At 41.6% G+C, this 13,994-nt stretch overlaps 1 protein-coding gene across 1 annotated transcript in view; it reads left to right on the top strand.

Annotated features, from left to right (window-relative positions):
• The window catches only part of xylt1 (xylosyltransferase I), an 87,691-nt gene that overhangs the window by 46,882 nt on the left and 26,815 nt on the right, over nt 1-13,994 (top strand). Inside the window, exons 2-5 of the mRNA XM_030141098.1 lie at nt 2,976-3,561; nt 7,999-8,171; nt 8,353-8,555; nt 13,383-13,463. Coding sequence (XP_029996958.1) covers nt 2,976-3,561; nt 7,999-8,171; nt 8,353-8,555; nt 13,383-13,463 — 1,043 coding nt within the window. The remainder of the gene's footprint in view (nt 1-2,975; nt 3,562-7,998; nt 8,172-8,352; nt 8,556-13,382; nt 13,464-13,994) is intronic.

Genomic DNA, 13,994 nt, shown 5'->3' with positions numbered 1-13,994 from the left:
TAAAGATTGTAAATGTGATCCTTTCTTCTTGTCAGGTCTTAGGATTTGCTTTTCTCAATATTTGAAAATGGAACTTTTTATAAAGGAAGTGTTTAAAATAACACAGTAGCAGATGAACCATTATAGATGGATTTATTTCTAATGTGTGTCACTTTTTTTTCCTCTCTGCAAAAATGCATATTATTATTTTTCATTTTTAGGGTGTTCTTCAATGTGTAACCCAAATGTTGTCAGTGTATTGTAATATGCAGCATATAGCAGACAATCAAGCTAAAAAATAATGTCTGTTGTCATTTTGCATAGAATTGGGTTGATTTTAGCCAACTAATAGTAGTAAGTTAGTAGTAAGCTAAAATCAAACATAAGACTCAGTGATGAGAGAATGGTAATTGGGTTGTAAAATCACTGGAGCCCCCCCCCCCCAACTGACCATATCCAATTTGTTATTAGTCTGAACAAACCAGTTAGTCCAATTGTAGTTCACTGAAAAGTTCACTGTACAAAAGATGTTTTTGCTTGAGAGCAATTTTGGTCTGGTATATTTCCACCCTGAAGAACAGTTCTCTAATTTTTTTTCAAAACTGTATTTTTCCTGTTGTAGTGCTGTTGTGGGGGCAGGGTATTTTTTATAAAAAAGACATAAAATGTTCTCATTCTTGAAGTATTAAAAATGAAGAAAAAAAGGTTTCATATCTATATTTCAAATGCATATTGCTCATGAATGAGCATATCTACCATAAAAAACAGTTGTCACTGCAAAGAACATGTCTGCATTAATATGTGCACAGAATAGGAAGTTGATATCTTTTGCTAAACTCTGTTTAATTAGGTGTCACCTCAGTAATCCTGTGTACATGTCCTGACAATTACTGATGCCCCACTTAGATGAACTGGGCCCTCTAGTTGATATTGTATAACTGCAGACTTGAGCCTATCCACTTTTTCTTTATTGTGTAGTTAGACATGTGTCTGGTTAACCTCACAATGACTATGAAATTGAAGCTAATTCTACAGTATCTTTGCTGTAATCAAAGTGAATTTGTTCTATCAAGATGAGACGAGGAACAGTGAATGTCTGTTGTTTTGTACATTTGCTCACTTGGGCATTTTTCCAATTTATCTGCATCCCTTGTCTTGCCATGTTTCGCTCAGTGGGACTCAGTGTGGAAGTGTCCGTTTCTCCAGGGCAAACACATGCTGTCTCTAGTTTGATTCTTACTCAGATGCACACTCACACACACACAGACGCAAGTGACTTTTTTTAGAAGAAATTCCCAAAGATGCATGCACTGCTCACACAAAGTCATGAATGCCCACGGTCCCATTTTACCTCTTCAAACATCAAGCGACGAGCACTGCATGGATTAGCCTCCTAAAGCATTCCCTTTGAAAGTCGGCAAGTAGGGATTTCTGTTTAGATGATCACTGGCCTAAGCAGCTGTTACACGCAGGATTAGCAGGTTCTGCCATTCAGACAACATGGTCTGTTTAAACTGGCAGGATGAAGAAAGTAGAGAAAGACAAGGAGGGGTGGTGAGGGGAGAGGTTGTGACAAGCAGGAGGAGAGATGAAGTCTTGAAGAAGAGAGGCAGGAGAAGAAGGTGAGAGTGATGTGAAATGGAGAACAGATGAAGAGAGAAGGAGTGTGAGATGTGGAACAGAGGAAAGGAGAGGAGAGGAGAGGAGAAGAGACGAGACTAAATGCATCCAGTGTTTTGAGAATCTGGCCTCAGCCAAGGAAGCAGCTTAAAAGGAGCTAACAATGACAATATTGTTCTCCTTCTGTTTTTCATTCCCTTTTTTTTATTTTTTGTTGCTGTTCCATAATAACATCCACCTCCTGTCTCTTTGAGTGTGAAAGTGTGTCATCCCGCCACCTTTTTGTAATTGTGCTGGTACAAGGTGTTTGCAGAGAGAGAAGGGTGATGGGCTGATAACAGGCTTGGCTTTAGGGGTGGAAAGGCATTTCCATGCTGAGTGAATGCCTCACAATAGCATCTCACTTGCTTCCCTTGTGTCTCTCTCACATACCTCATATTGCACTTAGTAATCCCTTCTTTTTTTTGCTTCTTTTCTGTATCTTGTAAATGGAGAAAACACATCAGGGATCCCCGCGGTTGTGAGCACTATCTGTCCACAGCTGCTGTTTGTCATTCCATACTTCTAGCCACCTCTTTCCTCTCGACCACCTTTCTCTCATGTGCGTAGCAAGGTGTATAACAACGCTATGGCAGCCTGGCAGATGCATCGCAGCACATTTCACTGGAACAAAATAGCACTTCCTGAGACATGAACTCATGTATTGTGTCTCTTGCACTCCCCACTTTCACTCATTACCCTTTTTTTCTCTTCTTCATCTCCCCTGTGCCCCTCCTTCACTTTCAGCTTGTTCTGCTGGAAAGATAGGGAAATTGTACATTCAGATATTCTCACATATGCACTTACGTAGTACTGACAACTGCAGTGTTTCCAGCTACAAACCACACCACTACAATTTCCTAACATTCTCTTGTGGCTACAGTGAAAACGAATTGGACAAATGCATAAACACACATAAACACATAAATAGGAATACACACAGTTCTACAAACTCACAGTCATATGCGGGCCCTTTATCCCCTCTTGGTAATCTGTTTAAGGAGTCCCGGGCCTATTTGAGGGAGAATTTAATCGAAACTGGGGCTAATCTGATGATGGCACAAAGTGGCAGAGACCTCAGCCCTGCATCACCTTCAGTTAGGATGCGCCTTGTAGCACTCGCACTCAATACCTTGCTACTTCATTTCATGCCTCACGGTTCGATGCGGCGCTGCCCGCTCATACATGCCACATTGATTGTTAATCCGACATTTGATATGCACCTCGCTCACTCAATTCTGATCTTGTTTTTCTTGTTTGTTCTCCCTCCCCCTCTTTTCTGTCCTCACTCCCCATTCAACCAACACTTCCCGGCCTATTCCCTCTCTCCTCTGCAGGATGGATATTACTCTCACCGACCAAAGGAGAAAAGCAGGGTGGACAGTAACAACGAGAATTCTGTGCCCAAAGACTTTGAAAACATAGACAATAGTAATTTTGGTGCACGCTCACAGCCCCACCGGCAGTCTGTAGGGGCCACCAGCAGCAAGCAGCAGCGGGGGCATCTGCAGGAGAAGGCCCATGCCCAGCAGCAGGCCTGGCGGGACAACTCGCCCAGTCTGAGCCGCAGTTCAAATGAAGTGCTGCCTGTAGGCCACCAGCTGATTGTTGGCAACAACGCATCCTACCTAGGTAGTCAAGGTATCGGTGGAGAGCAGCGGCAGCACTACCGTGTCTCACAGTCCCAGCAGGCCCAGTCACAGCACAGACATCAGCACCCGCACAGGAGGCAGGCAACTGCTGCGCCGCTGGAGGTGACCTATGACCAGCCACCCAAGTGCGAGATCAGTGGGAAGGAAGCCATTTCAGCTCTCTCCAGAGCCAAGAGTAAGGAGTGTCGGCAACAGATCGCTGAGGTGTACTGCAGACACAAAGAAGGGCAGTTAATGCCTGAGAAGGTCACTCGCTACTGCCCCCTTGAGGGTGAGTCAGTCACTAATTAATTTGATTGATTATTTGATTTGAGTTCATTTAGGTATAGTAAATGCTTATGTCTGAATAGTGCAGTGCAGTCACTTTGTATTCTGCTCCAAAACTCACAGTGAATGGTTCGATAGCTATTCAGCTTTCAAGTGTGTGGACATCTCATTTAAGAACATTACATTACATCAGAAACAGTTGTATTCTCAACATGCAGCATGTTTTAGAAGCACCATCCTACATGTTTTAATCGATTTGGTATTCTGAAGTGTCAGAAAATATGTTTAGTCAACAAAATGTTCAGTGGATAAAGGACAATAATAAAACCTCACAGACGCTCATAACAAACACCACAAGATTTTTATCTGTAAATCAATCTTCCAAGTACAACACATTATGTGGATTCAGCAGATAATGGCTCATCAGTTCATTCTTATAGAAACATCTTAGAAATAATTTCAAACAAACTGAGTTGATTTTTTTTTTTGTTGACTTCTTAAAAGTACAAAACACCAAGAAAAGGCAGACAGGTTGTCAAGGTTCTTTCTTGATGTTTTGACTTTTTTCCTGCTATTTCACTTGTAGTCTCTGCTACAACCTTTTTCACAGCAAAAAAAGACAAATATTATCAAGTACAAAGTGTGTTGCCTAAACTGTAGCACTTTATAGTAAAATAGCTCCTGTTCTAGTAAAACTGAACTTCCTTTGAAAGCCACAAATGCCTTTTTTGTTGATATATAATTAGTAAGGTAATTTGTTGGAGAAACAGCGATGCTGCTTCTGTTTTCTCCAAACCATTTTCCCATTCTCATTTGTTCTATAAAACTGGCCACAGAACACAGGTTCCATTTTCTTTGCTCAAACAGATACAAACATGCACAGACATTTTTTGTTTCAAGAATTTATGGACATATGCCGGCTGGAAGTTGATTCTGTAAACACAGGCTGTTGTAGATGGTGCCATCAGTTAGCAGCGCACACCAACAACCAAGTTTAAGTGAACGCCCCATTTGCATGTGCAGACACACACAGTAGCATTTACCCACGTGGGAATGGACTGCATGCAGTATGGACAGCAGGGGAGGAGGAGAAAGCTATTACACATGCTGTCTGTTCTTGTCAGGTACCTTCCTAGCCCTCATTCATTTTATTGGAACTCAAGGAGGTACGGTGACTTAGCAACTTTTGTGCATTCCCCTTCCCAAGAGCAGGAGTATCATGTGTCTTCACCTAAGCTCCTGTCATCTCACATGGCAACTCGCCATCCCACTCAAACTGACAGTATGATCAAAAGAGACAAAGAAATTGAAAAGGGCTTTCCCCTGGTGGCTGGGCTGTAACAACACGACAGCTAAATTAAATCACTTTTCTTTCTTACTCCCTGCCTGCCTGCCTGCCTGCCTGCCTGCCTGCTGCCTGCCAATGTGTTATCTCTCTCTCTCTTCCTCCTCCCTCTGTTGTTCCCCATCCCAATTTAAGTCCTAACCTTGTTAGCAGAAAATTGTCCAATTTGATTTGATCAGCATTCTGTCCTTGAGGCCTTGGCTAGATTAGCAATTGTGTTAGCTCTGGTATTTGCAACATTGAATACACAAGGAATGTGTTCGATCTCTTTGCCTCCCATATGCTAACTTGGCTAATTATGATATGAGTGGGCTGCAGTGCACCAGCAGGGTGCACGCTGGTAGTCACTGACCCGCCACACATTTAGCATTAACCTAATAGCCTCGCACTGACTTGTAGCTACCGTCGAGATGTTCATATGAGTCATAACCACTGAAATGTCAGTGTCCTTTCCGAACATTCATACAAATCAAACAGAGCAATGTGATTTATGTGTCTGTAGTGCTTCTTTCCTTGTGCATGGTGTATGAAGAGCAGGCACAATACCCTCAGAAATGTTCAAATGCAATCTTGTACAAGCTCTTTGGGAGATATATATATACGTAGCTCGCCTCTTGTTTTAACATCCTATATGAGCAGTTAAGATGGAGGGTGTGTAAGACTGAAGTTGCACAAGATGATGAAGGAAGAGAGCAGGGTGATAGCAGATGAAGGAAAGGCAGTTTAAAAGACTGATGGCAATGTGAAGGATGATGAAGAGTGATGAGTTCAAGTGGAGGGCTTCTCTTTTTTCTAACTGCGGTCTCCTCAGGTGCACAGTTGGGTAAAAATACTACTCTTGAAGCTCCTCTGCTGATAAACACACATGTTCAGCTAAACTGACAGCCAAATTTAAGTTCACACGCACGCACGCACACACACACACACACACACACACAGCAGCGCTCATTAGTTCAGCTAGCTGGTATAGCACACACTCTCAAAGTGCTTTGTGATGCGATTGGCCAATTATCCGTGTGCAAAGCAAACCAGTGAACCTTCTTAGCTGGCCACCAATTACCATTCAATCTGATATGGCCCACAGCAGATTTCCCCCTTGAGCTGTCACAGACATACACACACATGCAGAGAGAGAAAGAGCACACAGCGAAAAATCAGCATGAGTGACTGACAGGAGCCACAGCCAGTTGAAGTCAGGGGAGCGTGTCATTAACCTTACCCTTATGGTCAACCTTTAAACAAAGCCATGTTGGACAAGTGCCCTTAAATTTCAATGGATTGAAACAGCAGGGCTAAAGCTTTTTAGTCTTAGTCAACTTAGAAAGAATAAAAATGCCAGACTCATGCCTTTAAATCTTCAATAATGACAGGTCTTGAGTGTGTGGATGTGGAGACGAACTGGGAGGGCCAGTTTTGAGTAAATGTAACCTCAGGGGAATAGACAGCCCCCACTTCAGTATTCCCTCAGTTTCCTCTACTTCTACCACACAAACAGGCTCTTGGGAATAGAAGTTCAGAATTATAGTCATTAATCTCCTTTAGGCACATTCTGTGAAACAAACATGTCTCACAGGCCATGTGCACACATTTGCTGTAATAACCAAAGATTTCTTCAAAAAAACAAACAGTGTCAGAAATAATGCCAGTGGACTTGATAGTGAAAATGCTCCAGGGGAGGTTTTCTAGATTTAGAGTACAAGTGTTTATTTTTTTTTTGTGGATAAGGGTAGTGTAAAACCACACAATGAAGATATTTGAGGTTACCAATGGCTCTCCAGAGATGACTGGAATTGTTTAATTTGATAGTGGCTTGGCAGGCCGCGGCCAGGGCTGTGTTCACTTGCATGCTTATTGTTGTCATTTATGTGAAACTCAAGGCATCTTCTGGGAGTTTTGCATGCGAGGAATTATGGCACATTGTCAAATTGTGCTCCACCCTGAAAGCCCCAGTGGAATGCCTTATAGGATTCCTGTCTGTATGAGGATAGCATTTACACAGTGTGTAGTATTGTATTGAAATTGTCATAGTTGGAATTTCATTATATAACTGTATTTGTGGCATATGTGGATGTTTTTTGTTCCACAGTAGGTGTGAAGGAGCTGCCTGACGGCTTTGTTCTAATTTATTAATTAATTTGATAGCGTAAGTCACAGATACTTGTCAGTGAGCATAGTTACATGAGTCAGCCATGTACTACACATCGCTCTCCCAAGGCATTGTGGTTATTTGTGTAGTAATACTGTCACCAGTTCCTAGGAGATTGTGATTGGTAATTATAAAACAGGTACCTCCTTAGATCAAACTGAGAGCCATCAGATACACTGTAAAGCACCCAGTTTATATTCACATGACATAACAGGTAATTACTATAAAAATGCTCATCAGCACTGCTGCTGACTGTACTGCTTAACAGCCTTATTGTTCAGTTATTTCTGTTTATTATAAAGGTCCAGTGTGTGTAGGATTCACACATGTTTATGATCACCATGATCAGATGATAAAATCTAATGACAGAAATGCAACATAACACTCATAAGTTTGTTTTCATTAGTTCATAGTCCCCTTATAATAAATATCAGTGTTTTTGTCACCTTGGAATGGTATATCATCAGAAGAAGCGGGTGGACATTTACAGAGTCTGTTATATTTCTTCTCCTTTTCACATTATTGTCACTATGTGTGTGTCATACTATATGTCAATTGTGGACCAGAGTTAATTAAACCTTAACTGAGCAGCTCAGAACGACTGAAATAAACAGGTGGTCAAACAAAGGATTATTTTGTGTCTAGAGTCAGGGCAGCCTGACCCTCAGTCTGTGACTTCAACACTAGATGTCACTAAAAGCAGAAACAGTTATTACAACCTTAATTCATTAATTCTTTGCGTCTGTATTATGTTTGACTTTTTACCTGCATTTGTAGGTATTTTTCATTATTAATTAATTTTAATTTTCTCTCAGCTAGTTAAATATCTTCAGAATTGATAAGGAGCCCGTGTAATATTGTTTGCAAGTATTTTGTTGCCATGATAACAAGTGTTTTTGCATTGCAGTACATATAGTCAGTATAGATATGCTGTCTGTGTACCTGCACAGGTAAAGCCAATGCTAATGTCCAATGGGATGAGGACTCTGCTGAGAGCTTTCCACCAAAACCAGTCAGAATAGCGTTTGTGCTGGTGGTCCATGGACGGGCTTCTCGTCAGTTTCAGCGCCTCTTCAAAGCCATCTATCATACGTCCCATTTCTACTACATACATGTCGATCAGGTAAGACACAAACTCACATGATATACCTAATGTGAGACCTGTTAAGTGACTGATAATTCGCTGTATTTTGAATAAAGGGTTACATGCTAAACCTTCAGTTTTTATCTGAAATTAACATGCAGTGATGTTAGACAGATAATTAATCAATGTTATTAAATCAATCTCTCGATCTGTATTTCAGCGCTCCAATTACCTGCACAGGCAGGTGCACACCTTGGCAGCCCTGTATCCCAATGTGAGAGTGACACCATGGCGCATGGCCACCATATGGGGAGGTGCCAGTCTGCTGACTATGTACCTTCGCAGTATGGCTGATCTGCTGGCAATGAGGGACTGGAGCTGGGATTTCTTCATCAACCTCAGTGCTGCCGATTACCCCATCAGGTAACAACATAGGATCTCAGATCAGAGAAAGGACAGCTGAACAAAGGATGATGGGTTAAGGTCATAGGAAGGGAAGTCAAGTGACACCTTAGAGTACTTGAAGAGGGAATTGTGAAGAGCGATGTATGAGCAATATGTCAGCAGCACATCTTTGTACTGAACACAAGTTTCTCCTTAAAAAGGCAAGCAATTACCATGCACAACTTTGAGAAAGCACTCTCAGCCAATATGGAGGAAATTCAATACACACTGGTCAGGGCTCCTGTGGTTAACTGCAAGCTTTAAATAAAGAGTCACTCCAAACCAAACAGATCAATGAAGTAGAACCTCTGCTTTTCTCAAACATTATTCGTTCACACCTTCTCTTCCAAGTCCCTGTTTCCTTTCTTGCACTCCATTGAATGGGTTACATGGTGAACTGATTACAATTTAATTGCTCAGGGTCAATACCTATTGACTTTTCCAGGCCTGTTGTGTACTGTACAGTCTGAAAGCCATCTCTCCACAAGAAACCATCCCTTTTAAGAGGCTGTAAAAGGTAATTAAAAGCCACAAAGTGTACATGAACTGGACATGAAGTCATGGAAATAGGCTATTGGATGAAAATTTTTCAGGACTTGTACCATTTTTATGTGAGTTTATAGTCCTTATGGGAGTTCAGGGTCTGCTGGGTTTTTGATGTAGCTTTGCAGCAGCCAATTAAAAGCCTCCTATTAAGCAGAGAGTTATCTCTTCTGCACAGCCAGATGTCCACCAGTTGAATTTAGACAGGCTGTAATGGCCACTGGGTAAAAGGAAGCTGCATCTGATGTGTCCACAGCTGGAGCCAAGATGCAAGGCAAATGTGGACTTTGTTCTCAGATTCGTTCAGCCTTGTTGTGTTTAGTGGTTTTCTCCATATCGATCATTACTTCTAACTCCTTGTTTGTGTCTATTAGTCTGTGTTTCTGTGTGAGTTTGTGCATGTCCTGAGTTTATGTCTCGCTGTCTGCATAGCTCGGACTTTCTCACTACCTGTCTGTGTACATGCGTGCATATTTATCCTGGCTGTATGCCTGTTGGGCTGTCTGTCTTTGTGTCAGTGCATGATTAAAGGTATTTGCAAGTGTGTGTGCCCAAACACTGTTTTCTTCCTATCTTTTGCCTCCTCATTTGCATGACCGTGATGTTGAGAAAAGGGCTGACAGTGGAGGTTTTAAGCCCCATCTGTTGGGAAACGAAACGATTGATGGAGCGAAAGAGGGAGCCGAGAGGCAGAAATGACAGGGAGAAGCGAGCGAGTGAGGATAAGCAGTTAGGGAAGGGGAACGAGAGGGAACTGCATGTTTTTGGATCCATGCAATATGGAAATATGGAAATTTTAGTCTAGTATCTTTGCTCAGTAAGTGCATTTGGAACCACAGCTTGGATTTGACCAAGTCTTTGCACTGCATATTTACTGAGTTGACTTGCACATGTCATCCTTTTGAATAGCAGGCTAGGTTCAAGCCCTTATGTGAGCTGAGCATGATTTTTGAGTGTCCTCAAGCAAGAAAATGAAACCCATGCAGTTGTTTTGTAGCTGACAGTCCTTTCTGATCTCTTTGAGAAGAGGATCATGTAAAAAAAGAGACATCTTCCTTCAGAAATAAACACATCAGCATTACATTATTTCTATGGACTTGCAGCAGGACAGAAAAACATTGTGTTGTAAACAGATATTTCAGTGTCACCAGACTACATTAGCCCTATAACTACAGGTTTTATTCTTCCACTTCATCGCCAATGAATTACAAGATGTTGTAATTAATGTTGATCTAATTGCATTTATCATGCATAAACTACCCAACAAAAATACGCGCTGTGAACCTGCAGCTGTCTTCCCTCATGTCAGCTTGAAGTTACAGTATCTTGGGTCACAGACTTAGTCCAAATAACAGCCATCTTTTGGCTGTGACTGTTCTGTGTTGGTACAGGCAGGAATGCGGGGGGCTCCCCTGCCCCACGCTGCCCTGACTACTGCTGTTGTTATCAGTGGGACTGGAGACAAGCATTATTTCCCCTCTAATTCCCTGATAATATCTGTCCTGCCGCATGGATGGCTCTCAAAGGCAAACCCAGAGCCCCTCACACCAGCAGAGGGGTTGTGTGTCCAGGGGGAGATGTATATGTGTGTGTGTATGTGTGTGTGTGTGTGTCCATAGAGGCCAGAGGATGAGTTACACGCTTGCTTTGTCAGAGAGTACAACCCTCTTTCCCAGCTTTTATATACACTGTCTCCTTGCTTTTACCTCTTTCTTCCTTTAAAGCCCCTTTCATAGACTTTACAGCAGCTTTTAAGAAGTCTGAGCTCGATGAGACAATGACTAGCTGCAGGCTTCATATCTTCTAATCTTTTCCACTTTGTCACCTGTGCACTGAAAAGGTGTTGCAACCAAGACTTGGTTCTTTTAGTGGTAGGCATCTTTTATCACTGTTTAAAAAAAACCCTTACCTTTCTAGATGACATTGTTCATCTGGAAAATGGAATAAATAAATAAAAAATAATAATAAAGAAGTTGGTAAGGAAGTTTATCGAGGTTTTAAAGGACTTAAGTTGGAGCATTTGGGGAAAGAATGGTGAACTTTTTGAGTATTGTTGCGGTGTGAATTCATTAGTCATCAGCCATAGCATTTAGCTATTACCTCTGCAATGGTATATTTAAAGTCATTGCTGTAAAAAGGATATATTATAAATGTAACATTAAGGCCATGCAAGTGAAACAGTGGCATAATGATGAAGTTTAATCGGCTATGATATTGAAAAGGTGCACATTTTTGAGTGCCAGTTGGAGTTGAAATCAAAGTAGTGTGTATATGCGTGTGTGTGTGTCTGTGTGTGTGAGTACAACTGAGAGACTGAGCAGCCACAGGGCTGACAGTGAGCCAACTAGACCCAGTGGACAGGGTGACCACTCAGGTGGCAAATCTGGAGCTTGACATGAAATTCCCTTGCTCTGAGTCTGTATGTGTGTCTACGTGCCTACAAGCATTTGTCTCTGTGCATGTACTTTCAATGTGCATACTAGCAGATGCACAGCGTTCCTGCATGTGTGAGTGTGTGTCTATATTGGGGAAGTAGAGACAGAGAAAACTGCATGTCTGTACTGCATATCATCAGTTAGGCTTTATGGCTCAGGACCTCCTAAGATAAGCCCCCCAGGCTGTGAAATTGCTCCTTCAAGAGAAAATGACATTAATATGCGCTTGTCCCTCCCCCCACTGATCCTTGAGCTTTTTACCACGGCCTTCCTGCTCTTTTCGAAAGGCAAGCCAAACCATCATGAAAGGCTCCACCACAGATGAAATGTTAGAGCCATTGACTGGGGCATAGCCTGCAGAGCAAAGCTTTTAGCCTGTCTGGCCTGTGTATGAAGGAGTAGACTGCTCTACAATGTAACACCAGCATGAAGTCATTCATCAAAATCATATCTTTTGTATAATCCTAACGAGTCTTAACAGCATGACGGGACTGAAAGTGAGCACAGTTGCAGTCTTTAATTGATTGGTGTGCAACTTAAAGCCCCTAAAAACTTGTTTTAATGTGTGAGGCTTTTCATTACGATATCAATGAATCATGACCAAATGATCAACAATCCATGTTTCCATTTCAAGATGTGAACATCCATGGGTCATTTATAAGCAGAGTGATGCTAAATGCACATTCCCATGTAACTCTCAACACACTGATTCAAGTATTGGTAAATTCTGATTTGTGCTGTCTATAGTGTCACTTGTTATAATTTTTCCATTTGCTCAGAGGATATGCAATAACATGTTGAGCTAGTGAATCTAGAAACTCACTTGTGGTGGGACATAATTAAACACATAATTTCTTCCAGAGCTAGATATGGAAGAGGCTGAGGAGTCATCTTATCATCTCCATTGAGAGTTGCACATGCAGATTAATCATGACAATGTACTTTAGCCTCTGTTGTTTGATAAGTGTAACTAGAGTATCACTATATAATGAGCATGATTGTAATGTGCAATTACATAATAATCAAACAACACATGACGTGCTCTAACTTTTTAGCTGCTACAAAAATAAAATCAAGAGTCACATTTTGTGTGACTAATCTATAAGAAATAGAACATAATTTCCTCCTATTTAAATCAGCGTATGACGTTCATCACCAATTTTTCATCAAATCTGAGTGTTATGAATCCGTTAGTCTTTCCGTTGATTACGCACCTGAATCATTCCCTTCAAAGTGAACAACTTTGAAGTTGACTCCATCACACAAAGTCCGTTTGTTGACATACCAAACCAACACCAAAATCAAACTGTCACTTGGGCCTTTTTGGAATTCCACACAGCTGCAGTATGGCCGCAGCAGCAACAAACATGGAAACAGCTTTATTGCTTCTTGCTGCTGCGGCTGCATGGAATTCCGAAATGGCCCGAGTGACAGTTTGGTTTTGGTTTTGGTTTGGCGGTCACGAATCCCCTTGGTATGAATATATTCATATCTCTAGAGTCCAGTACATTTTCATCTTTGACATAACTTCAAATGCCTTTATTCTAAACACTCTAATGATAATTTTAGGTCATTTTTAGTGTTTGAAAGTTGAAATACTACATATAACCCTCATTCATGAAACAAGAGAGAAGAACAAATACAAATCTATGTCATGACAAATGACCAAAACTTCCAACTGTTACATGGCTTAGGACAAATGTTTTCAGGGTCTCTTATTTTTCTCCAATCTCACATTGTACCTGTGCAGCAAAATCAATATATCACATCCAGCTTGGCCTCACCATATGTTTCCCGGTCAAAACAAAATAATTTCTCTCTATTTCAGGACCAATAACCAGCTGGTGGCCTTCCTGTCCAAGTACCGAGACATGAACTTCATCAAGTCCCACGGCAGGGACAATGCCAGGTGAGAAGCATATTTTAAAACCTCATTTTAATTTATCCCACCTTTATTTGTATCTGGCTGGCTCTTTTCCTGTGCTTCTTGCTCCTTTACTCACATTCCCAGCAGCACCTATGTGCACACACTGTGCACTCCTGCCAGGACGATGTGGTCACTGAATCATAATACAATTAACTCCCATCTGTGGCTTCATTAATTAACCTTCTTGATGGGGTGAGCTTGAGAGGTGACTGCCGGGACACCCGCCTCTTCTGCAACCACCCCCACCGCTCTCCGGTTTTTGTCCCATCACACCCTGGTGGCAGCCGACTCATCGGCCGACACTGTGGGCAAAAACACACAAAAACACATGGAAAAAATGGAAAAAAATCGTCCTTCATGGATGCATGACTCAGTGTGACTCAGCAGTACTTGAGTGAGAATGCACTGAATTTTTTTCAGCGCTATTCAAAGAGACAGAAGCTGTTAATTCCTAATTTAATTTTGTTTTAACAATGATAATAATCCTGCTAATCCACCAATGTATGCCTTTGC

Source organism: Sphaeramia orbicularis, chromosome 1 (assembly GCF_902148855.1).
Source record: "Sphaeramia orbicularis chromosome 1, fSphaOr1.1, whole genome shotgun sequence".
NCBI classification, from domain to species: Eukaryota; Metazoa; Chordata; class Actinopteri; order Kurtiformes; family Apogonidae; genus Sphaeramia; species Sphaeramia orbicularis.
Note: the sequence above shows the minus strand (reverse complement) of the source record. Positions and strands in the feature narration are given on the sequence as shown.